The 24,270-nt window shown below is 45.8% G+C and overlaps 3 protein-coding genes across 7 annotated transcripts; all 3 read left to right on the top strand.

Annotated features, from left to right (window-relative positions):
- The first annotated feature begins 3,428 nt into the window (after positions 1-3,428).
- LOC130211580 (RNA-binding protein 4.1-like) lies at positions 3,429-7,844 on the top strand. 2 transcript variants are annotated; one of them, XM_056442415.1, is made up of 3 exons: positions 3,429-3,526; positions 5,274-5,703; positions 5,993-7,844. In XM_056442415.1, the coding sequence occupies exons 2-3, from the start codon at positions 5,292-5,294 to the stop codon at positions 6,703-6,705; spliced, it is 1,125 nt and encodes a 374-aa protein (XP_056298390.1). In that variant the 5' UTR covers positions 3,429-3,526; positions 5,274-5,291; the 3' UTR covers positions 6,706-7,844. The 2 variants fall into 2 exon arrangements, with proteins under 2 accessions (XP_056298390.1, XP_056298391.1); XM_056442416.1 differs by lacking the exon at positions 3,429-3,526 and adding an exon at positions 3,936-4,302.
- A 601-nt stretch (positions 7,845-8,445) lies between these two features.
- On the top strand, positions 8,446-12,711 carry LOC130211579 (RNA-binding protein 4.1-like). Of its 3 annotated transcripts, none has more exons than XM_056442414.1 (3): positions 8,446-8,564; positions 9,822-10,245; positions 12,102-12,711. In XM_056442414.1, the coding sequence occupies exons 2-3, from the start codon at positions 9,840-9,842 to the stop codon at positions 12,107-12,109; spliced, it is 414 nt and encodes a 137-aa protein (XP_056298389.1). In that variant the 5' UTR covers positions 8,446-8,564; positions 9,822-9,839; the 3' UTR covers positions 12,110-12,711. The 3 variants fall into 3 exon arrangements, with proteins under 3 accessions (XP_056298389.1, XP_056298388.1, XP_056298387.1); XM_056442413.1 differs by having other exon boundaries at positions 8,448-8,557; positions 11,010-12,711; XM_056442412.1 differs by having other exon boundaries at positions 8,448-8,564; positions 11,010-12,711.
- A 656-nt stretch (positions 12,712-13,367) lies between these two features.
- Positions 13,368-24,014, top strand: sf1 (splicing factor 1). 2 transcript variants are annotated; one of them, XM_056442410.1, is made up of 12 exons: positions 13,368-13,766; positions 14,281-14,412; positions 17,376-17,451; positions 19,778-19,930; positions 20,176-20,265; positions 20,354-20,537; positions 20,624-20,739; positions 21,157-21,264; positions 21,337-21,526; positions 21,598-21,844; positions 22,168-22,332; positions 22,780-24,014. In XM_056442410.1, the coding sequence occupies exons 1-12, from the start codon at positions 13,502-13,504 to the stop codon at positions 23,109-23,111; spliced, it is 2,058 nt and encodes a 685-aa protein (XP_056298385.1). In that variant the 5' UTR covers positions 13,368-13,501; the 3' UTR covers positions 23,112-24,014. The 2 variants fall into 2 exon arrangements, with proteins under 2 accessions (XP_056298385.1, XP_056298386.1); XM_056442411.1 differs by lacking the exons at positions 13,368-13,766; positions 17,376-17,451 and having other exon boundaries at positions 14,332-14,412.
- The last annotated feature ends 256 nt before the right edge of the window (positions 24,015-24,270 follow it).

Below are 24,270 nucleotides of genomic sequence, written 5' to 3'. Positions count from 1 at the left end.
TCACATTGATTTATGTTGCCTAACTGAAACCTGGCTGAGCCATGAAGAATATGTCTGCCTAAATGAATCGACTCCTCCAAGTCATATTAATACTCACATTCCTCGAGGCACCGGTCGAGGAGGTGGAGTAGCAGCCATCTTTGAATCGAGCCTATTAATTAATCCTCAACCAAAATTACACTACACCTCATTTGAAAGCCTTGTTCTTAGTCTTTCACATCCAACCTGGAAAACACTACAGCCAATTCTATTTGTGATTCTGTACCGCCACCAGGTCCATATTCAGAGTTTATATCTGAATTCTCAGAATTTATATCAAGTTTGGTTCTTAAAACTGATAAAGTTATTATTGTTGGAGATTTTAATATCCATGTGGATGTTGATAATGATTGCCTTAGTGCTGCATTCATCTCCTTGTTGGACTCGATTGGCTTCTGTCAGAGAGTGCAGAAACCCACTCACAGCTTTGGCCACACGCTTGATCTTGTTCTTACTTATGGCGTTGACATTGAGCATTTGAACGTCTTCCCACAGAATCCTCTTCTGTCAGACCACAACCTCATAACTTTTGAATTTATACTACCGGAGTGTACTCCGTTAGTCAAAAGTTTCTACACCAGATGTCTAACTGACAGTGCTGTAGCTAAATTTAAAGAAGCGATTCCTTCTGTATTTGATTCGATACCACGTCTCAATATAACAGAGGACTCCTGGTCTAACTTTAGTCCGTCCCAGATTGATCATCTTGTTGACAGTGCCACAGGCTCTCTGAGAATGACACTGGACTCGATAGCCCCTCTGAAGAAGAAGAGGGTGAGGAAGAGGAGGTTTGCTCCCTGGTATAACCCTCAGACCCGCAAACTGAAGCAAACGTCACGAAAGCTTGAACGCATATGGCGTTCAACTAATCTGGAAGAATCCCGCTTAATTTGGCGAGATAGTCTTAAAACTTATAAGAAGGCCCTCCGTAATGCCAGAGCATCCTATTACTCATCAGTAATAGAGAAAAATAAGAACAACCCCAGGTTTCTCTTCAGCACTGTAGCCAGGCTGACAGAGAGTCACAGCTCTGTGGAGCCGAGCATTCCTATAAACCTCAGTGGTAATGACTTTATGAACTTCTTTAATGAAAAGATTTTAACTATGAGGGACAAGATTAATAATCTCTTGCCCTTAACCAGTGCCAATCTGTCCTCAAGTGGAATGGCCTTGGAAACCGCTGTATGCCCTTGAGAAAGTGGTCGCAAATCAGTTGTGCGACTTTCTACATCATAATAGTTTATTTGAGAAATTTCAATCAGGATTTAGAAAACACCACAGCACCGAGACGGCACTGGAAAATGAAAAACAAATGACCTCTTAATGGCAGCAGATAAAGGACTCCTCTCTGTCCTGGTCTTGTTAGACCTTAGTGCTGCATTCGACACCATTGACCATGACATCCTGTTACAGAGACTGGAGCAGTCGATTGGCATTTCAGGCACGGCACTAATTTGGTTTAAATCCTATTTATCAGATCGATCTCAGTTTGTATTTAAAGCGATGGCCTCGATAACCACCAACGTTAATCACGGAGTTCCACAAGTTCTGTGCTTGGACCAATTTTATTTACCTATGCTTCCATGCTTCCTTTGGGCAATATTATCAGGAAACATTCCATAAACTTTCATTGTTATGCAGATGATACTTTATGCAGATGATACTCAACTATATCTATCGATAAAACCAGAGGAGAGCAACCAACTCGGTAAAATTCAAGCATGTCTTAAAGACATAAAAACATGGATGACCTGCAACTTCTTGATGTTAAACTCAGACAAAACCGAAGTAATTTTAATCGGCCCTGAGCACCTCAGAGATCAATTATCTGGTGATGTGGATTCTGTAGATGGCATTGCCCTGGCATCCAACACCACTGTAAAGAATCTTGGCGTTATCTTTGATCGGGACTTGTCCTTTAACTCCCACGTAAAGCAAATCTCAAGGACTGCATTCTTTCATCTACGTAATATTTCAAAAATCAGGCACATCTTGTTTCAAAAAGATGCAGAAAAATTGGTCCACGCGTTCGTTACTTGAGACTGGATTACTGCAACTCCTTATTATCAGGCTGCTCTAATAAGTCTCTTAGGTCCCTCCAGTTGATCCAGAATGCTGCAGCTCGTGTTCTCACTAAAACTAAGAACAGAGATCACATCACTCCTGCACTAGCTGCTCTGCACTGGCTCCCAGTAAAATCAAGAATCACTTTTAAAATTCTTCTCTTAACCTACAAAGCCTTGATTGGTGATGCACCATCATATCTTAAGGAGCTTGTAGTACCATATTGCCCACTAGAGAGCTACGCTCACTAAATGCGGGACTACTTGTAGTTCCTAGAGTCTTAAAAAGTAGAATGGGAGCCAGAGCCTTTAGTTATCAAGCTCCTCTTTTATGGAACCAGCTTCCACCTTCAGTCCGGAAGGCAGACACAGTCACCTCGTTTAAGAGTAGACTTAAGACCTTCCTCTTTGACAGAGCTTATAGTTAGGGCTGAATCAGGTTCACCTGGTCCAGCCCCTTGATATGCTGCTATAGGCTTATAGCTGCCGGGGGACGTTTTAGGATGCACTGAGCACCTATCTCCTCTTTTCTCTCCTTAAGGATGAATTTTCATCTCTCAATCACACGTTACTAACTCTGCTTTCTCCCCAGAGTCCTTTTGACTTCACGTCTCAGAGGGTCATCAGACCCTATGAGACGGCATAGATCATATCTGCTGATGGATCATCGAGGTCTGGGTCGTGGAATTCCTGCTCCTGACTACGCCACTGTCCTGTTGAGACTCCGCCCACTGTTGAGACTCCGCCCACTCCTCCTCCCCACCGCCATCTGCCTGATGGATCGTGGAGGTCTCCATCGTGGAATATGCCTACTATGAACTATTCATACACTCTGTCATATTCATTGAATGTATTTTAACTCTAAATCTGTCCTTCTGTACACATTACATCTATTGCATCTGTCCATCCTGGAGAGGGATCCTCCTCTGTTGCTCTCCTCCAGGTTTCTTCCCTTTTTTTCCCCCTGAAGGGTTATTTGGGAGTTTTTCCTGGTCCGATGTGAGGTTTTGGGGCAGGGATGTCTATGTGTACAGATTGTAAAGCACTCTGAGACAAATTAGTAATTTGTGAAATTGGGCTATACAAATAAACTGAATTTAATTGAATTGAAAGGAACTGTGAACGTGTGGGCCCAGAGCTGTTACTAAAACAAATATGTGGATATGTGTTAAATGTGTTTATAATAATGAATTGTCTCAAAGTGAGCCGGAGAGGTTATTCCACATATTCAGGGCCGATGTTATGTCACTGTTTCTTCGTCGCCTCCTCTTCACGTCGCAGTGCGGCCTCCCCCCGCGAGGTGGCGGTAGAGGAGCAGGATGCGGTTGCGGAACTCAAACTGACACCGCAGCTGCGTCACGGGTACCGCGCGGCCGCCATTTCCCTTTTCACTCAATGGTCTCGAGGCCTACGCCGTTTAATCGGTGAGTTAGAGACCGCGAGGTCGGAGCATGAGGTGAAATACGTGTTAGGACGTCGTTGACGCAATCCCGGCGGCGCAGCGAGCGCTGCGGCTTTTCTCCGAGTGGTCGCCGGCTGAGTTAGCGGCCGTACGCTCGCTCGTAAATTGTTAGCTAACGGCTAGCTGACGCGTTAACTCACTGAATTCATGCGCCTTAATTTCACCAAAACCTTAGATCGCCATGACACTGACACGAGAACGAACGTGGAAGCGGTGCGCGCACACATGGCACTAAAAAGACGTTTAGGCTGTGAGTAACGCCACAGACACTGACGTGTGTAGCTAGCGTTAGCTAATAAGCTGACGCTCGGCTCCGTGAGCTCGTGAAGGCCGGAGGTGCCTCGCGTCCTAAAGCGACTTTAACCCGCGTTTGACCCTTCCATGGCGCCGTCCTCGTCGCATTCCTTCTTTTTTACCTTTTAATGTTGCATCATCTGTCATATTTACCTAAATTAAGATGTGTGCAACGTAACATAACACCGCAATACCGGTGGAACTAACACTAAATTATATATACCTGACAAGCTAGACAGCAATAGTTTTCCTTTGGAAATTAAACTCTTGTTTATTTTTTATAGAAACTTTTTCCTGACAACTTTGCCTCCCCTCTACTGTGTCTTCCAAACTCCTGTAATTAGATGTACGAATATAATACTGGTTGTGAATGCGTCCTCCCTCCGTCGGGATGACAGCGTCAGCACGAAGGACCAGATCCCAGTCCTGCTCTGTACATATCTGGTATCTGCCGATCCTCAATCTACATTGACCTTAAAGGTTGATTTAAATATGTATCTGACACACTGAAATAACTGATGTCACCATCTAAATTATTCCCATATTATCCAAAGCGTCACAACTGAATACATTTATAGTGTGATCAGATTAATTTGAGCAGACATTCTGGAATAGGCTGACCCGGTCCGGCCCGACCTGGCCCGGTCCGGTCCCTCAGTATGCAAATCATACATGTTCCAAACAAAAATAGTAACATGCAGTATCGGGTATTGCTTTTATTGTATTTTTAACTTGCCCCTTTTTAAGAATCAGATTAATAATAAAGCACACTTTTTGGTATAATACAAATCATTCAAACTTTTACATTAAGATTCAATGAATGTTTCATCGTGAAAAAACTCTAATCTTATTTTAAAGTGATGGTTTCTACTGATTATGGAGCAACACCACACCGACATTTGGCGATGTACCCATGTCCTATCTAGGGTTTCATCAAATGTATTGAATGAATACACGGTATAAATGTATTATACTTCATATATATATTTATTGTCCACCTATTTGATGTCAATAATGATAGGCTGAGTAACAAACACTTATCATGCAGTACAGTTCAAAAGCACAATTATAAAGTTGAATCAATAATCCTCTAAAACAGTTTTAATAAAAACTGAACATGGTAAAATACTGATGATGACGCAATATTTATATTGTGTAGATCACAATAGTTATGTTATGTCAGTTATGGTTTCGGACTCTCTTCGCCTCCCTTCACTCTTATTTAGAGTATTATAACTAATTTGCCAAAAAAAGACAAAAAGCACAATAAAGCTCACATTTTCTTCACATAATAATCTCGTTAACCCTCCATTTCTTTTGGCCATGATAATTGTGTTAATATAATTTATTAATTGCACTGCCTGACATCACTAATCTCATTGGTTGTGTTTTTTTTCCATTTATAAATCTTCTAGGATACACAGAACTTCATCATGGTGAAAATATTTATTGGCAACCTCGCCTGCGACACCGCCCCCGAGGATCTGCGCCAGCTCTTCGAGAAGTACGGAAAGGTCTCTGAATCCGACGTCGTCAAAAACTACGGCTTCGTGCACATGAACGACGTGTCGGAGGCCGAGGAGGCCATCCGCAACCTGCACCAGCACGAGCTGAACGGCTGGCGCATCAACGTGGAGATGAGCAAGGGGAGGCCCAAGTCCACCACCAAGCTCCACGTCAGCAACCTGGGCGAGGGGGTCACCACCGACGTCCTGCGGGCCAGGTTCGCAGAGTTCGGCACGGTGGTGGAGTGTGACATCGTGAAGGACTACGCCTTCATTCACATGGACCGCATGGAGGACGCCATGGACGCCATCAGCAAGCTGGACAACACCGCCTACAAAGGTGAACTCTTTGGCGAGGGGGAGCGAGATGTCTTTGCTGTCTAGAAATGAGAATGTTTGGATTCTGCTCTCGTGACCAGTAACATCCACCGGCTTTTCCCAACATTAATTGACCAGGTGGACTGAAAGTCATCACCTAAAACGTTGCCGATGTCTCTTGTAAAACCAGTGCAGTGGTGAACGGGGCACGATTGCCGGCAAAATGCTTTTCCGATGTTTTGTGTAGTCGATAGGAGCCTTTTGGTGTCACAACTCCGCAGCCTCACGCGTGTCTTCTCTCTCCCTACAAGGCAAGCTGATGAGCGTTCAGCTGTCCACCAGTCGGCTTCGCACCGCCCCGGGAATGGGAGAGCACACGGGCTGCTTTGTCTGCGGGAAACACGGCCACTGGTCGAGGGATTGTCCATCCGGCGCCGGGAATGGTAGCCATGGAGACGGCGACGGCACAAGAGGCCGGGGCGGCCACGGTTACGGCTGGGGCGGCGGCTTCGAGGTGGAACCTCCAGCGGCCGATTACACGGGCGGCTCTGCGTATAGTCGGGCGGGTTACGGAGGCGGGTTGCCGCCTTCCCCTCGCAGGCTCGGCGGCTACGGGGCCGAGCCGGGGGATCGGTACTCCGGCAGGGGAGCAGGCAGCTTCGCGGAGAGGTCACCGGCGTACGACCGCGAGCGTCTCTTCTGCAGTGACTACAGAGCTCGCCCTTACGACTCGAGCTATTTCGAGGATCGTCGCATGTCCTTTCTCCCATCTCCCCCAGCGCTCCCCTCCTCCCTCTCAACGCTGTCCTCCAGTATAGATCCATACGACCGGCGGCCGCCGCCTCCATCATCATCCTCGTCGGCCGCCGCCGCCGCCGCCTTCTACGCCCGGGGCCGCAGCCCGATCAGACGAGTGCCGGTCTATGAGCAAGCACAGCTGTCGCCGGCACCGGGCTCCCAGAGCTCCTACGCTGTTGCTGCTCGGCCCAAGGATCATTACACGCCCCGCTATGAGCCTTACTAACGCCTCGGTGCCAAGGTGAGCAACATGGTGACTCAGAACAGTGGGACATTTAACTGAAACGTTACTGGTCAGAAGGCACTGGGATCTTTGAAGCCACTGGATCCCTTTATAGCGTTAGGTCCTTTGAAGCTGTGAGGGGTTGATCCGTCTCTGAAAAGGGAATGTGCTCTCTTTCTTGGTCTGCTTGTGAATCACAGGGAAAGTGTTGCCGTCATTTCTTCAAGCTTCGTGATTCCATCAGTCTGACGGTGTTTCCAGCTCAGTTTTTTTCTCCTTTTTTTGTGTCTTTTTTCTTTCTTACATGAAGAAAATATAGCAAAATATAAATTGTCTGGCTTCTGTTTGTCATGTTTGAAAACCTGAAAAAGTACTTTCCTTTTTTTGAGTGGGATGAGAGTTAAAACCCTTGTAGCTTGTCGTGCACAATAATGTCATCGTGCTCCCACACGCACATGTGATATAGATCAGCTATAATATGGATACATGTAATGATCATCATTGGTGTCATATCGATGTTCTGTGAAGGTGGGGACTCTTCCGGTATGTTTCGTCACAGCATAAACCGTTATGCTTGAAAGGATGAAGTTCTCTAAGCGGTCGAGTGGTCGGTGAGGAAGGAAACCTGCACTCTGTGGCGTCTGCAGCGCGTCAATGGACTCAGTGATTGAAAATAAAGAACTGAATCCATATCCATGAAACTAACGTGGTTAAGTGTTCACATTTTGTGTTAGTACCCATTTTAAGAAAATTATTTCAAACAATCCAGCTTCAGTTTTAGTTTCTATTTGAATGTGTCTAATATATATATATATATTGCATACATTTTATAACAAGTTGTCAGCTGATAAGTATAAGTTTTGATAAGAACTGCTAAGAAACACTTTGAATATATTTGTGTCCCACTGGTATTGGCAACAGCAAACAACCCTTCACCTCCTTCACCTCCTTCACCAGATGCAGATGGATGTTCATGCTCCCCAACAGATGCAGAAACGTGAGGCAGGACTCGGCTTCATGAGGCAGTTGTGTTTTGTTTAAGGTGTTTGTTGTTGGTTTTGCATAGAGGTGGATATGATGTTTGTATTTTTCATACGAGCTGTACAAGTACCAGCATTAAAATATAAAAAGTCTAAAGTGAATCATGTTTTTAATAAAGCCAAATTTAATTTGGTGACATTTTTTGTTTTTAAACCCGATTTATTGGGTCTGGTTGCATAACGTAACGTCTGAAGAGCAATGTGACTGACAGGGTTCGTACGGTAATGGAAAACTCAATGGCATTTTAAAATGGTCATTTCCAGGCCTGGAAAAGTCATGGAAAAAACTTACATCATAAAAGTTTTGGAAAATCATGGAAATTTGTTATAATCACGTGTTCATTTACGCCGAGTTTGAAATAATTAATGTGATTTTTAAAGAAAGACGCAATCAATACGCAACATTTTCTACATTTTTCATGTTTTTACCAAGATTTCAGTTTGGTCGTGTACATTTGGTGAAAAGTCATGGAAATCCATTGGTCAAAATGTGTAAGAACCCTGGACTTAACTAGTTGACTCTTCAAACGTCATCTCTGTTGCATTAGAGCCCAATAGAAGTGGTGTGATCTGCGCTTTGTTGCGTTTGGCTCACGTTCCCTGAGTTTCACTGTTTCCGGTCTCACGTGGCGCTGGGCCGTTAGCCCCGCCCACATGCGGTCTGGCTCCGCCCTCGCAGTGCTAACCGGTTAGCTGTGTGTCTTTAGCATGGCGGTTTCCTGGTCACGAGCTAGCCACGTCAATGTCAGTTGGTAAAGCGGCGGTCTGTCATTTCACTTTCCGAGAGACGAGGCACACAACGCATCTTTAAAAAGGTAGAAGGTATGTTCATGCGACATGTTGAACCCAAAAGTGTCTTTGTTGTAAAGAAAACTAGTCGATGTTCTAGAGCTAGGTCCGTTGCTTTTATGTTTTGTATGGATACGCTAAGCTAATACAGGCTAGCTCTGCGCGTGTTCAGCCTAGGCCTCCACGCGCTCAGACGGACGACGTGAAATAACTGCTATTGACTCAAATCTAACAATCTGATGCGGCTGTAACCGTAAATGTCGAAGACGATTATAATACGTTCAGTAACGTGGCTAACCGTGTCTTTAGTTCTCAGCTACCGTTCACCGAAAGGCCGCCGTCGAGCCACGATGCGCGGCTTATGCTGCCGATGCCGCGCCGCCATGTGTGTCTCTTTGTGAAGGAACGTCGTGTTAACGTCCATCCAGCACGACCTAAACCATCGTTACGTTGCGAATCCGGTCTCTGTGTTCTGCACACGGTACTAACTAACGTACGCGTACATTGTTGTTCAGGATTGGGATTTGCACAAAACCGTTTTATTTTACAGCTTCACAACGAGCTGTTGGCTCTACGTTTGCAAATCGTTATTATGGACAAATGTCTTAATGCGTTCTCTGATGTAAGAATGTGATTTGGAGATGTCCATCGTATTTAATCAACACCAGGTGTCATCTCGTTATTTAACACGGAAAAGAGCCACTGGTTTAGAGAGAACCGTCTTCCATCGTGGAACGGTGTTGATGTTTGATAACTACCTCACGTCCCTTTGCCATACCATAACATAAATGTAAGGTTTATTTAAAGTTGTTGGTTTACAACCAATAATAATAATTAATTCCAGAAGTGGTCCATCTGTTTTTACTTGTTACATTTGTTTTCAAATATTCTCCCAAACCTGCAATATTTACTAGAGACCCATTTGCATTTATTTAGTGATAATATTGACATTTGATGGTTTAAAAAATCTGAAAATATCAGTCGGTGATATTCAATATTCGTATAAACATCTGCCAACATATCAAGATACACATTTCTGTTTCAAAATAAATGTGTCAACAATTATTTACCAATGTTTAGAAATGACCTCTAATACTAAATATCTTCAGCATTTCTGAACTGCAGTGCTGCGTTATAGATCAGTCCCTGCATCACCGCCAATGTATCTGAAGATTGACATTCATATGAGTGCTTTCCCTACTTCTGTGTGAAAACAGGGACATATGCACATTTTCTATCGTCTTGAAATGGAATTGTCTTACTTATAATCTTTATTTTGTTTCTCTTCAGTGACGTGAAAGCTCCAACATGGTGAAAATATTCATCGGGAACTTGTCGCCAGACACCACATCAGATGAACTTCGCTCCCTCTTCTCCCAATATGGCAAGATTGGAGAGTGCACGATTGTCAAGAACTTTGGCTTCGTGCACATGGATGACAAAGCAGAGGCAGAGGAAGCCATAAGCAACCTCCACCACTATGAGCTCAACGGCATGCCGATGAATGTGGAAATGAGCCGCAGCAAGACGAAAGGATCCACCAAACTACATGTCGGCAACATTGGCTGCACCAACCAGGAGCTGAGGGCCAAGTTTGAGGAGTTTGGCTCTGTGGTGGAGTGTGACATAGTCAAAAACTATGCTTTTGTTCACATGGATCGAATGGAGGATGCCGTGGAGGCCATCAATCAGATGGACAACACAGCTTTTAAAGGTGAACTCTTGGGCTGGGGCTAATGGGGAGTTGAGTCTTTTTATGTGAAAGCTGTAGCATCACGAATGTCATTGTCGTGGTTTGATGGGTAAGTAACAGACACGCCACAGGTAAGTATAAATAGAAAGCTGAAGGACAACGGTAAGCTGAAGAAAGGCAGCCCATAATATTTTAAAGCTGGTATCCGTAATGTCGTGTTTTTTTTGCTGGAATCTTGTCAAACTAAAACGGACTGATCAGGTCACACCTGTTCTAGTTGTTAATGCAAGTACAGTCAGTTTTATACTGGAAGTAATGACTAACGTATTTTTACAAATCTAGTTTCACTGCATATGTCCGTTAAGGGCTGATAACAGATTTGGTTTGTGCACACAGATGTGCACGACTGGATCACAGATTCTGGGCTGCATGCTACATGCGATCCCTCGGCGACACGGGCAAATATTGTAAAATCTTCGTCACGTGGACCCAGACTTTGCTGACGTGTTTTAGCATCAGCTGAGTTAAATAGCTCTCTTGTGTGTAACCTTCTGTTACATCTCAGATCTTTTCTGTGGTATCGACATTGTCTGAATTCCCTGTTGCCAGAGCAGAGGGTAAGAGAGTGTGGGAAGTTACGGATTTCAGCTTTAATACATTTTTTTTTAATGCTTGAATCGTAAGATATATCTTTTTAACAAACTTTTGTATGCCAGAAAAGAAATGTTAAATATTATTTAGAATTAATGCAGCCATAAGTCCTTATTGAGTCTTTTCTTTTTAAGGCAAACTGATGAGCGTGAAGCTTTCGACTAGCCGCCTGCGTACTGCGCCGGGAATGGGAGACCGATCGGGTTGTTATCGTTGCGGGCAGGAAGGCCACTGGTCCAAAGAGTGCCCTCTAGACCAAAATGGCTTCCACAGAAACGGCTCAGAGCCAAAGTCTGATGGATTCGATGACTCGAGATTTGGCGGCGAGCGTGCTCACAACAGGGCTTATCAACCGGACTTCAGTGGCGACCCAGATTACAGCGGCGGCTATGCTCCTGCACATGGTTTTGCCCGGGGTGCCGGTCCCGGCGGCAGCATGGCGGGGTACGGAAGGGGTTCGGGCTACGAGAGTGCAATGAGATACGGGCCGCACCCCGGTTACGGCTTAAGCGGTGTTGCTGAACATAGCATGGCTCGGATGTACGGCAGCGAGGCGGCTTTCAGGAGCAACGGCTCGCTCTATGGCGCGGTACCCGCCTACCCGATGCGCCGGTCGCCTTACGACGAACGGGATCCGTACGGTGTCGTGGACTACTACGAGAAGTACAGGGCCAATGCTTACGGAGGCAGTTATTTCGAGGAACACCGCGCCGTCCCCCTGCCTGCTCCATCAACACCATCCTCTACAGCTTTAATGAGGGATCGTGTGCCCCCCTCTAGCCTCGACCCATACGAGTGCCCCCCCCCCCACCCTCCTCCTCCACCAGCACCGGTCTCCTCATACTTTGCACGTGACCGGAGTCCGATTCGGAGAGTCCCCGTCGAGGCGGAAGGATACACATATGAGCGTTCGCGGATTTCCCCGGTGCCCGCCGTCCCCAGGAGCACTACCTTTGACCATCCGGGCGCTGATCGTGCTCGTTATACATACTAATGCTGGCCCCACGGAGCCAGGGGAGAGCTGCCTGTCATTTAGTGGACAGGATAGCCACAGTGCTATTGGAATCAACGAAAAGAAAACATAACATCTCTGGTAATCTCATAGGTGAAAGTGTGTACGTGAGTGGGTATTCAAGATGAGGCTACAATAAAGCTTACCAACCGTAATAGCCAACGAGTAGATTTCCACGTGACTGCCCTCCTCACATGCTATGATCTCATTCTAGGTACATAGCAGTACAGCTGATGTTCACCACATTGTCCTATTCACGTGTCGTGGGTCTGCTGCAATGCAGACACCGGGGTCCTCCAACCTGGCTGAAAGAAGCTCTATGTTTATCCACTATTTAGTCTAAATAGAAACAAATTAAAATAATGCATGGTGCATGTTTTAAAGGTTAGTCACTATTGATTGGATTCAACGAATACTTTTTTTCCAGCAGCATCTAATGTTTTACTATGTGTGTTTGTGTTTGTGAAAGTTAACATTGTTACCGTGAAACAATGGTCCAACAAGTTTGAGTCCTGTATGCTTCATCACCTACATTGTTTAACCTGCGCTCCTAAATGTCACGCCTGTACCCAAATATGGACCGTCAGCTTAAAAAAAAAACTTGTGACATTTAGTATTTTAGTTACTTTAAACCTTTTGTGAAATAACGGTCTTTTTATCAACCGAAATTGTGATTTCTTTTTTTTCCTTTTTTTTGTCAATAGGCATTAAATAGATTTTCATTGCTGTAACCAACATGAACCGTCACATGTCGGAGTCTCACAAAGCTGTCTGTCTTGATTTCTAACAAAGGGGTTAAAATTAAAGTCTGTTTAAAGTCTGAACTGACCTGTGTGTTCATTGTGCCGAGTCATCTGGAAGACACAAGTTGGGAGTCGACCACCTTGGGGGGCAAGAAGGGAAAAGATCATCTCAGATCTGAAGTGGATGATGACATACAATATGGTGACACGTGGTCTGCGGGTTAGTTTGCAGATACAATCATATGAGCATGCACATTATACTCATTGGGTTGCACCAGACACATTTGATATTGTGTTAATGTTGGAAAAAATATTAATGTAATCAAAGGTGTGAAGAACAAGCCATCCAGAGCCAAGATGTTGCCTTGCTATTGATCACTAAATTACAATTATTTAATTCTAATCCTTGAGCTCTATTAAATTATATTCCACTGTTGTAAGTACAATTGTTCTCTATTTTAATTTTAGATAATTAAAGTATTTCCATATGGTTTTCATACTTTCAAATATGTTTTTGATTCATGGTTCATGTTCAGTGGCACATCATTACAGGAGCGGGCGAGTGTTCTGCTCGTCAGATGGGTAGAGCTATAAGGGCAAATACGTCTTCAGAACGGGATCGCCCAATAGAACTGGGCCTAGGGGGAGGGGCTTAGTCTGACCAATAGGAATGCTTCACACGTCATCGGGTCATCCCCCAACGTCCATGAAATCATCCTTTGTGGGTTTCCGTTAGGCGCCATTTTGATTCAAGTAATGTGAGGCTGGATTGTGGACAACGCTGTTTGCTATTTTTTTTTCAATTTCGTCAAATTTATACCCAGAGTCGACAGTCATTTAACGGAGTCTAAGCCATTTGAGGACACCGAGAATGGCCACGGGCGCAAACGCAACTCCTTTAGGGAAGTTGCACCCTAGCATTGGCGCTAAACGAGGATTTGACGCCGGGCCTGGCGCGGGGAACGGCGTGACTCCAGCACCGGGGCCGCCCGCAGCCTTCCCTGCTGTACCAGCTTTCCAGCCCCCGATGCCGAGCGCATCTTTTCCGCAACCTCAAATTCAGTTCAGTCCCGGTGCATCTTTTGCGGCTCCGGCGCCCCAACAACCAGTGGCGGGGGGCGGAGCGCCTAAACCAGGTAAGATACCCTCAGGTAGAGGCCAATGCGGAGTGAGTTTGAGCTAGCATCGGAGCTAACGAGGCTAACTAGCATAGGTTAAAGGCCCTGCGTAAAGCCATGGCCAGCCACAAAATGGAGACGTTAGTTAGCACGTGCAGTTACATTGACTACGTGACGTTATTTATCTCACTTAAAGTGCAATAACAAAGACAGTTTTCAGTGCTGAGGTGTTCTCTTTCAGCTGAAACGTAACGTTAAACCGACCACACGCGCCGCAAACGTGACGTCGTGCGAGAAGTTACCGCCGTCTCGTTATTGACAGAAGATCGCACCGTGTCAAATTGTTTTGCATAAACTTATAACATTAGTAATGTTATCCACGCGTCTTAAGATGGGTGTTACTATGTCCGTGCAGCCTTGTGTGGCTACTCGTGGGTCGTTAACGGCCCCGTTTCCCGTCGCTTACTACCGGTGAGCACGCCGTGTTGAATCTAAAACACGGCTGGATTATATCTCCCGTTTCTCCCGGTAGATTTCGGTCAGAAGAAGTCCCGGAAGAAGAGTCGCTGGAGCTGCGAGACGCCCGACCAGAAGACGGTCATACCGGGCATGCCCACTGTTATCCCCCCTGGACTGACCCGGGATCAAGAGAGAGCCTATATAGGTAATTTCTTTAATTTAAATAAGGACACTAATCTTTTTAAATTAAGTTTGCGATGTTACTGTAATCATAAATGCCAGTATGTTTCATAACATGTTTCATGAATTACATCTGTTCGAGGTTCTAGTTTTCCTACAGAGTATTACTTTAACATTGATGTCCTGTTTGCTGATTTCCCCACGAGATGCCTTTAGTTGTCTTTTCAATGTATTGAAAGTGATATTACTATGGCACACAAAATGAGAAATGTCTAATTTCGCTCCAACTCTTGAGACAAAGCAATCATTTCCAATGAGCAATGATTATAACTTGTACGGTGTTAATTAAGGATATTTCTCTTTTTTAATGCAAGTGTTTCTGTGGTCTTTTGGTTTGCGTACCATCGGGCACCCATTAGCAACAATAATTTGAGATAACTGATTCAAGCACCACTGCTTGCTGATATCTGTCCTGAGCCGCAGGTCACGACTCACCGTCTCGCTTGATCCCTACACATCATCAGCATTGTTCCTGTGCATGGAGGTGTTACTCATAATGTTTAGGACATGCCAAAGTGTGCTTCTGTTTCTATCGGTCCACGTGTGAGCAATGCTGCTTCAATGGCAAAGCAATCCGACGGGTTTACTTACTCTTATTTAGTTGGCACTGCAAATTGGGGGGGAATTCTTGATCACTGCTATTGTGCTCATATTTTGGCCTGGTAAAAACAATTTTAAAAATATTAGTAATCACAAATGCCTTTGAGCAGCAGTGTAGCACCAACACATTGCCTTCACAGGCCCTCAGCGGGGTGATCTGAAGCAAGTTGTTTATGTCAATAACTGGCCTCGTGTTATTGATTCTGTGCACTCATTGGTGATGGTTGTACTTCTTTGGTACAGTGCATCCGGAAAGTATTCACAGCGCTTCATTTTTTCCACATTTTGTTATGTTACAGCCTTATTCCAAAATGAATTAAATTCATTATTTTCCTCAACATTCTACACACAAAAACCCATAATGACAAAGTGAAAACTGTTTTTTGCACATTTATTAAAAATAAAGAAGGAAAACATAACATGTACATAAGTATTCACAGCCTTTGCTCAATACTTTGTTGAAGCACCTTTGGCAGCATTTACAGCCTCAAGTCTTCTTGGGTCTGATTCCACAAGCGTGGCACACCTATTTCTGGGCAGTTTCTCCCATTCTTCTTTGCAGAACCTCTCAAGTTCCATCAGGTTGGATGGGGAGCGTCGGTGCACAGCCATTTTCAGATCTCTCCAGAGATGTTCAATCGGGTTCAAGTCAGGGCTCTGGCTGGGCCACTCCAGGACCTTCACAGAGTTGTCCTGAAGCCACTCCTTTGTTATCTTGGCTGTGTGCTTCGGGTCGTTGTCCTGTTGGAAGATGAGCCGTCGCCCCAGTCTGAGGTCCAGAGCGCTTTGGAGCATGTTTTCATCCAGGATGTCTCTACATTGCTGCATTCATCTCCCGCTGAAAAACATCCCCACAGCATGATGCTGCCACCACCGTGCTTCACTGTAGGGATGGTATTGGCCAGGTGATGAGCAGTGCCTGGTTTCCTCCAGACATGACGCTGGCATTCAGGCCAAAGAGTTCAATCTTTGTTTCATCAGACCAGAGCATTTTGTTTCTCATGGTCTGAGAGTCCTTCAGGTGCTTTTTTGCAAACTCTAGGCGGGCTGTCATGTGCTTTTTACTGAGATGGGGCTTCCGTCTGGCCACTCGACCAAACAGGCCTGATGTGTGGAGTGCTGCAGAGATGGTTGTCCTTCTGGAAGGTTCTCCTCTCTTCATAGAACAACGCTGGAGCTCCGTCAGAGCGACCATCGGGTTCCTGGTCACCTCCCTGATGAAGGCCCTTCTCCCCCGATCGCTCAGTCTGGCTGGGCGGCTCTAGGAAGAGTCCTGGTGGTTCCAGACTTCTTCCATGTCCGGATGATGGAGGCCACTGGGCTCATTGGGACTTTACATGCTGCAGAAATCTTTCTGTACCCTTCCCAGATCTGTGCCTCCATACAATTCTGTCTCGGAGGTCTATAGATAATTCCTTGAACTTCATGGCTTGGTTTATGCTCTGATATGCAGTCAACTGTGATACCTTATATAGACAGGTGTGTTCTCAATCATGTCCAATCAACTGAATGTAGCACAGGTGGACTCCAATCAAACATCTCAAGGATGATCAGTGGAAACAGCACCTGAGCTACATGTTGAGTGTCATGGCAAAGGCTGTGAATACTTATGTACATGTTATGTTTTCGTTCATTATTTTTAACAGATTTGCAAAAAACAGTTTTCACTTTGTCATTATGGGTTTTTGTGTGTAGAATGTTGAGGAAAATAATGAATTTAATCCATTTTGGAATAAGGCTGTAACATAACAAAATGTGGGGAAAAATGAAGCGCTGTGAATACTTTCCGGATGCACTGTATGTAAACATTCATCTGTTGGTCACATGTTCCTTTGCTCATCCCCTAAAACAGTCCACGGGAAGACATTTTAAGATGAATTTGCTGTGAACCAACATTCACAGGGCCTGTATTCATCTCTATAATCCAAAGTAATTGTTTCAGTGACCAGTTGAATCTCTGTCTGGGGGTATTTCATTACAGCTTTCATAATGTGCATGGGATGACTGATTTATTTCCTCATTGCCTTCTAAGTGTAAGAATCTTCTGTCACTGCTGCATAGAGTTAGTCCTCTGTGCCAATGTAGATGACGTAGAGCACATATTCACATTGGGTAACGTGTTTCTGTTATCCTCACATATGAGTAAGTGATGTCATGCTTTAGTCTTACCAGATGTTCATGTGATCTCCCTTTATTTCTGATTTAACAGACTCACCTCAGTAATGTGTGAGGCCGTGCTCTAATGTGCAGAGCGTTGTCTCTGATGTTGTTGTGTTAACCACATTTCTCTCCATCCTTGTTTTTCTTTCCTAACCTGAATTCTTCCAGTCCAACTGCAGATTGAAGACCTGACTCGTAAACTACGTACAGGAGACCTGGGAATCCCTGTTAACCCTGAGGACAGGTCGGAAAAAGATTAAACTCATGAACAGTAACATTTTCTCTACCTTCTTGACTTTTTGGAAGACAAATGTTGATTTTCAGTATATATCTATGTGGTTGTTAGGCTACATCTAAGTTTCCTTAGTGTTGGTTGGTAGATGTAGAGTTTAGTTGGTGATAGTTTAACATTACATGGTGTCAGCGCGTAATGCCAGGGGAGAACCGATCTGCTCTTAATACATTCAGTATCCACTGTTCCACCATCAGTGACGGTATAGCTTTTATATTTATACGTAGCATTTTCATGTCTAGGTCATACAAATTCATGAGGTAAATATAGAAATGGATACCTACATGATGAATAATTTAAAACCGTACAGCACAGTGCAAAACATTTTAGAGATACTATTTTTAGCCACTTGTCACTTTAACATGAATTGGATATATTCATATTTTCCCCAAGAAAATGTGACTGTTTGCAAAAACTTTTTTTTAATTAGAAATGTATATATTTTTTAAATATTGTATCAGAATGATTGGCCAAAGAATACTTATAGGAGCAGAAAATATAAACAATTGGCTGTTAATTAAATGTTTACAATCCATCCTTTAATCAAATCTCCTGGTCTTCCACTGAGGGGGAACCAAACTAGAGTTTAGTGTTCAGTCGTATTTATTAATTAATTGAATTCCAGCTTCATAATGATGCATTTAAATCTGTTTTAATCTTGGACAAAAAACTAATTTAATTTAAAAACGTTATGTACGATGGTGTCAGCTGTGGGTGGGAGGCGTGACTGCGTGGGCAGTAGTACTTTAAGACCGTTAAGCAAAGCTCTGCCAGAACAAAGATAACCTTCAATATGCTCACCTTTTTTCTCGGATTATTCCTCATTTTACTTCAGCGGAGTCGCTGCTTCAGATTTAGCTCTTTAGTATTTCTGCATCATTGTTTCACCCACTGCTTGTTTAATGTGATGTAGAGTGCTGTGTGACGATATGAATACACATATGCTGCATGATGTATAAAGGTTTTCCTCTGAAACAGGTTTGGGTCAAAACACCACACTCTAAATGTAAATTACCCGAAGGATCTCACTCGTCCCATCGATTGACGGTCTGATCTAATCCTGACTTTTAAACTTACTGGATATTCTCTCACTCTTTGCCACTGGGGACGGGTTCATGGCCGGTAGCCTACATGATAACCGGTTTAAACGTAACACATTATTTGGATCTGGTTTTTCCCCTCATGTGGCTTTAAGCGTGTCCATCCGGAGGGGCCATGTTCCAGTTTTCCTTTTGGACTATTGAGGTCTGGAAGACGACTGGTAGAATGACGTGTGCCCAGTGTATGGCATAGTTTCCATAAGGATCTGTTCCCACAGGATGTGGCTCTAGAGTGTGTGACGTTGACATTTTGTTAGCTCGCGTCCCTGTTGCTGGACACTGGATCTAGCATTTCTCTTCATAATCAGACATTTCCACAGCAGCCAAACAGTTGATTGCAGAGCGGCAGCACTCTCAATCCCCCCAGTCTAAAGTGACAACTGGGGGGCTTCAGGCTGCCGCCGTTGGAAGCTTGAAGCATAAAAGGGGGAAACGCCTCTATACATATTTATTTTTCTCACTCTTCACATCACATGGACACAAATGTGGCTCTCTGATGGGAGAGCATGGGAAAAGGTGGATATCTAATCTTAATTCCTTTTCTCTAACCCAAATTACCCCACATCAACCTAACCCTTTTTCAAGCACAGAGCCTCCTTAACGCAGCAACACAGGTTTTCAGCATCCAAGGGGAGGTACGGACCTCTTCCGCCACGCAACACCAAGCAACTCTCAAAGCCAGCGTTTCTGCTTTAGGAGCGCCCATTTTGCTTTGGTTTCTTTTTTTCTTAACTCCTAACTTTGCTTTCTTGTTTGCCAACTATCCTGTATGCAGGTTTAGTTATGGCCTTGTCAGTTATTCTTTTATTTCTGGTTGACGCCCCTCCAGCGTACTGGGTTAATTGCCACTGCAGCTTTGGCTGCTCCCCGTTTTTAGCCTGAATTGTATAACAGAATGCTCTCTAGCCGGTGACATGTCGGTGCAGAGTTCCTCCATCGTTTTCTTTTCGTTTCCTGCACTGGCCACGAGTCTCTGAGAATTCTCTCAGTAGATCCAAATTTCTCAAACTTTTTAAAAATCATTCTTTCTAAAGCATGTCTGTACAATTCCTAAAGAAGATGTGAAACTCCTAAAGGCTTAGTTAGCTTCAGGGAGCCTGTGTGTTTTCTATTGGCAGAGTTCCACTTCTAGGAAGGTATCGATGAAGTCCTTCCTGTCTTTTGTCTCCCATTTTCAGGTCTCCCTCCCCGGAGCCCATCTACAACAGCGAGGGCAAGCGGCTGAACACGCGCGAGTATCGCACGCGGAAGAAGATCGAGGAGGAGCGCCACTCGCTCATCACAGAGATGGTCGGACTCAACCCCGACTTCAAGCCTCCTGCTGACTACAAGTACGACTTCTTTACTTGGTTCATATGTTCGGTGTCGTGACCAGAGGTTGTTGAAGTTAACTATTCTACCAGCTGGTTGGAGTGAAATGTGACTGTTGTCCTTCAGGACAACACAACATGATGGTCACATGCCCACTTCTTTGTCAAACACTGCAAAACAATGGAATCTATATAACATGTCAAAAACAATAGTCTAGAAAGCTGATCAATGCTCATAATAAATGTTTGTCTTGTATTTCCCACAGACCTCCAGCCACCAGAGTCAACGACAAAGTTATGATCCCCCAAGACGAATACCCCGAAATCAACTTTGTGGGTCTGCTAATCGGGCCACGGTAAACACGACGCGGGTTACTGTCGTATTCTCTCACAGCCGGTCCCGTGAAGCAGGAGCTCAGCTTTCTCCCCTTTCTGTTTCACCAGTGGTAATACGCTGAAGAACATCGAGAAGGAGTGCTGCGCCAAGATCATGATCCGGGGTAAAGGTTCTGTGAAGGAGGGGAAGGTCGGCCGAAAGGACGGACAGATGCTGCCGGGGGAGGACGAGCCTCTGCACGCGCTGGTCACCGCCAACACCATGGAGAACGTCAAGAAGGCCGTGGAGCAGGTGAGGCCCTCATCAGGCTCGTGTTGGGCGTTCCCCGTTCGCTCCGCTCCTACAGGAACAGGGGGCTCACTCATTTGTGTCCACAGATTCGCAACATCCTGAAGCAAGGCATCGAGACGCCCGAGGACCAGAACGACCTTCGAAAGATGCAACTGAGGGAGCTCGCTCGACTCAACGGCACGCTGAGGGAAGATGACAACAGGTCAGTGGTGGAGCCCCATGGTGGTGAATGTAGGGCCCCATGGTGTTGAATGTAGGGCCCCATGGTGTTGAATGTAGGGCCCCATGGTGGTGAATGTAGGGCCCCATGGTGGTGAATGTAGGGCCCCATGGTGGTGAATGTAGGGCCCCATGGTGGTGAATGTAGGGCCCCATGGTGGTGAATGTAGGGCCCCATGGTGTTGAATGTAGGGCCCCATGGTGTTGAATGTAGGGCCCCATGGTGGTGAATGTAGGGCCCCATGGTGGTGAATGTAGGGCCCCATGGTGTTGAATGTAGGGCCCCATGGTGGTGAATGTAGGGCCCCCTGGTGGTGAATGTAGGGCCTCTGGAGATGGGCACTACTCTCAGTTTAAACTACGAAGCACCACTCAAGCCGAATGCACCGTCTGTCTCTAGGATCCTTCGTCCCTGGCAGAATTCGGAGCCACGCAGCATCACCAACACCACCCTCTGTACCAAGTGCGGTGGAGCCGGCCACATCTCCTCTGACTGCAAGTACACCAGGTAACACCAGCTGACCCATCCCACAGTGTGTGTGTGGTGTGGTCAACATGGCTAACGGTTTACTCCCTGCAGCTCCTTCGCTGCCCACAGAGCGACGGGCGGCGAGCCTCCTCAGTCGGCCCAGGACAAGGCTCGGATGGACAAGGAGTATCTGTCCCTCATGGCCGAGCTCGGGGAGGCCCCGGTCCCCTCCTCTGGTGGCGGACACTCCAGCAGCCAAGGAGGAGGGCAGCGGTCCTCGGGACACAACAACCACCAACAGGTGCGTGGACACTCGTGAGTCCGTTACACCAACCAGTGCACAGAGTCCTGACCCAGTGACTGTTTGAACAGAACCGGCCCCCCTGGATGAACTCAAGTCAGAATGAGAGCAGGAACTACCACAGCATGCACGGAGTCTCTGGGGGCCACGGAGGCCACCACGGCCACAGCGGCCACAGCGGCCACAGCTACCCTCCCCCCATGTCCAACATGGGAGGCCACCAAATGGCCCCCAACCCCAACGGCCTGCCTCCCCCCTGGATGCAGCCCCCTCCTCCCCCCATGAGCCAGGGACAAGGACCTCATGGACACCCCTTGGGTAAGAGCTGATGTTTTGGAGTTGGGGAAACAGATGGTCACTGTGCTCCTCAGGGGGCCGAGAGGGAGGGAGAGATTCTCAACGATTGGGAAACATCTATGTTTCTGTTAATTAGTGAGACTTCCACGCATTGAGGATATCTCTCTATAGCAAATAAATTGAGCCCTCAACATGTTTAAGATGGGAAGTGTGATGCCAACTATTAGATTAAAAGACACACATTTGTCAGAGTTTATTTTTAAAACATTGTCGTTCCTTCTCCTCGAGCTGGTTGTGTAGTTTGATTTTCCTTCATAATTAACACCAGTTTGGTTTCCTTCCAGGTCTGCTGCCTCCTCCAATGAGCATGATGCCGCCTCCACCTCCTCCCCCCAGCAACCAGCCACCGCCTCCCCCCTCTGGACCGCTGCCACCATGGCAACAGCAGGCTCCACCTCCCCCTCCCACCAGCAGCATGGCAACCAGTACGCCGCTACCCTGGCAACAGAGTAAGACGCACTCTTTTTTTAAATCGCCACAGTTCTGTGTGGAGGACATTGTGATACAACGAAGACACGCCGCAATTAATGTGTCATTGTGCTGCGCTATAAAAACAATAATACAACTCTACACAATGCCTGTTGTAATATCCATTTAATTCATATCGCGCTAAGATTACATTACACTACATGTCCTTTAGCTGACGCTTTTATCCAGAGTGACTTACAATCATGTTACATTCATACACCAGAGACACAGCTACACGGAGCAACTCGGGGTTAAGTGTCTTGCTCAAGGACACATAGACTAGGGCGGGGATTGAACCGCCAACCCCCTGAAAGACGGACCTGTGGAGCCACATGTTCCAGTGTTGTAGTGTGAGCTGACGTGTGAACGGTCTGATGACAGTAAGGAGTTAACCTCATCTGACCCCCCCCCCCCCCCCCCCGACACAGATACCACCACCGTGTCCAGCCCTGGCACCGGCACCCTGCCTCCATGGCAGCAGCCCCAGCAGCCTGCAGCCTCCGGAGCCCAGCCCCCTCCGCCCATGGGATCCCCATCGATGGTGCCGCCTCCCCCTGGCGTCCAGCCCCCGTTACCCCCGGGTGCCCCTCCTCCTCCCCCTCCGCCGCCTCCGGGCTCAACTGGCATGATGTATGCCCCACCCCCACCCCCGCCACCCATGGACCCTTCCAACTTTGTTACCATGATGGGGATGGGGGTACCGGGCATGCCCCCCTTCGGCATGCCCCCTGCCCCCCCTCCACCCCCACCCCAGAATTAACCCTTCCGCAGATGAATAGTCCCCCCTCCACGAGAGTTTCCACCCTGCAGCACATAGTGGATGTGTGAGCACAGAAAAAGATATAACCAGTGCTTTATTTTTTATTGATCTGTGGAGACGTCTGAAACAATGAGGTTGTGTTAGTTCAATTTGTAAAGTTGCGTAACTTTAGTAAATGACTTATTTTTCCTGTTTTTAAAGTTTGTGTTTCCACACCGCCCCTCGTGTGAACACACACACACTCTCACACACACACACACTGTTGCTCTGGGGCTCATGATCTGCATCGCTCCCGTAGTTTCCACCTGTAAACCAAATAAACTGTCCAATAGCCAGACGGGGGTTTAATTTCTGCTCCACAATCTCACCGCTTCAAATGTCCAATTCAGACCGCACCGCTCGACTATTATTGGATTTAATATATTGAAGTTTAACATGCATGATCCATTATTCACAAATTGATGCTCCTGTCATGTTCTCATGTTGGCTTTGAGTTGAATAAGATTAATATTTTTGTAATACCGAGATGTGAAGTGTATCTTATTAGTTGTCAGAAAACCTTTTTGTAGTAATCTCCGATTGTTTTCAGAAATTAATTGTTTTCTTTCCTGCGTCTCAGTTGTGACAGTTTGAAAAAGGGGGAACTCGCTGATCTTCTGACCCCCCCGCACTTCTTGAATGCTGAGAATCTGATGTTTTAGTTTTTTTCCTGCTCCGATGAGACGCTGTGTGCAGTGTTTGTTGCTTCTGGACAAAAATATCTGTTTTGTCCCTCGAATTATACGACGGAGAAACAAATGTTAGTTTTACTCTGTTTCTGGAATCAGTCGGTTGCCATGGCGCCAGCCGAAATGAAAAGTTGTTGAAGTCTTGATTGGTTTCGCATTAAACTGATCCATTTCACCGTGTTGTCTCTGAGCGGACTAATTTCTCCTTTCATGGTGGGGCCGCTGAGTCCAGGGCTTGCCAAGTCTTTGTCAGCGGCCTCATTCAGTGTGTTGCGTAACCTCCAGGATTTCTGCACTTAGAAGTGATTGAGTTCGTGTTCTCACATGGCCGTGCATGATGGCCACATGCACGCTAAATACAGTTATTAGGCCACTAAAGTCAATAAATGTTATCTATTCTAATGCCATTCAACAAGTGGAGATTGATGTTC

This window comes from Pseudoliparis swirei, chromosome 21, assembly GCF_029220125.1.
Source record: "Pseudoliparis swirei isolate HS2019 ecotype Mariana Trench chromosome 21, NWPU_hadal_v1, whole genome shotgun sequence".
NCBI classification, from domain to species: domain Eukaryota; kingdom Metazoa; phylum Chordata; class Actinopteri; order Perciformes; family Liparidae; genus Pseudoliparis; species Pseudoliparis swirei.
This window is presented reverse-complemented; position numbering and strand designations above follow the sequence as displayed.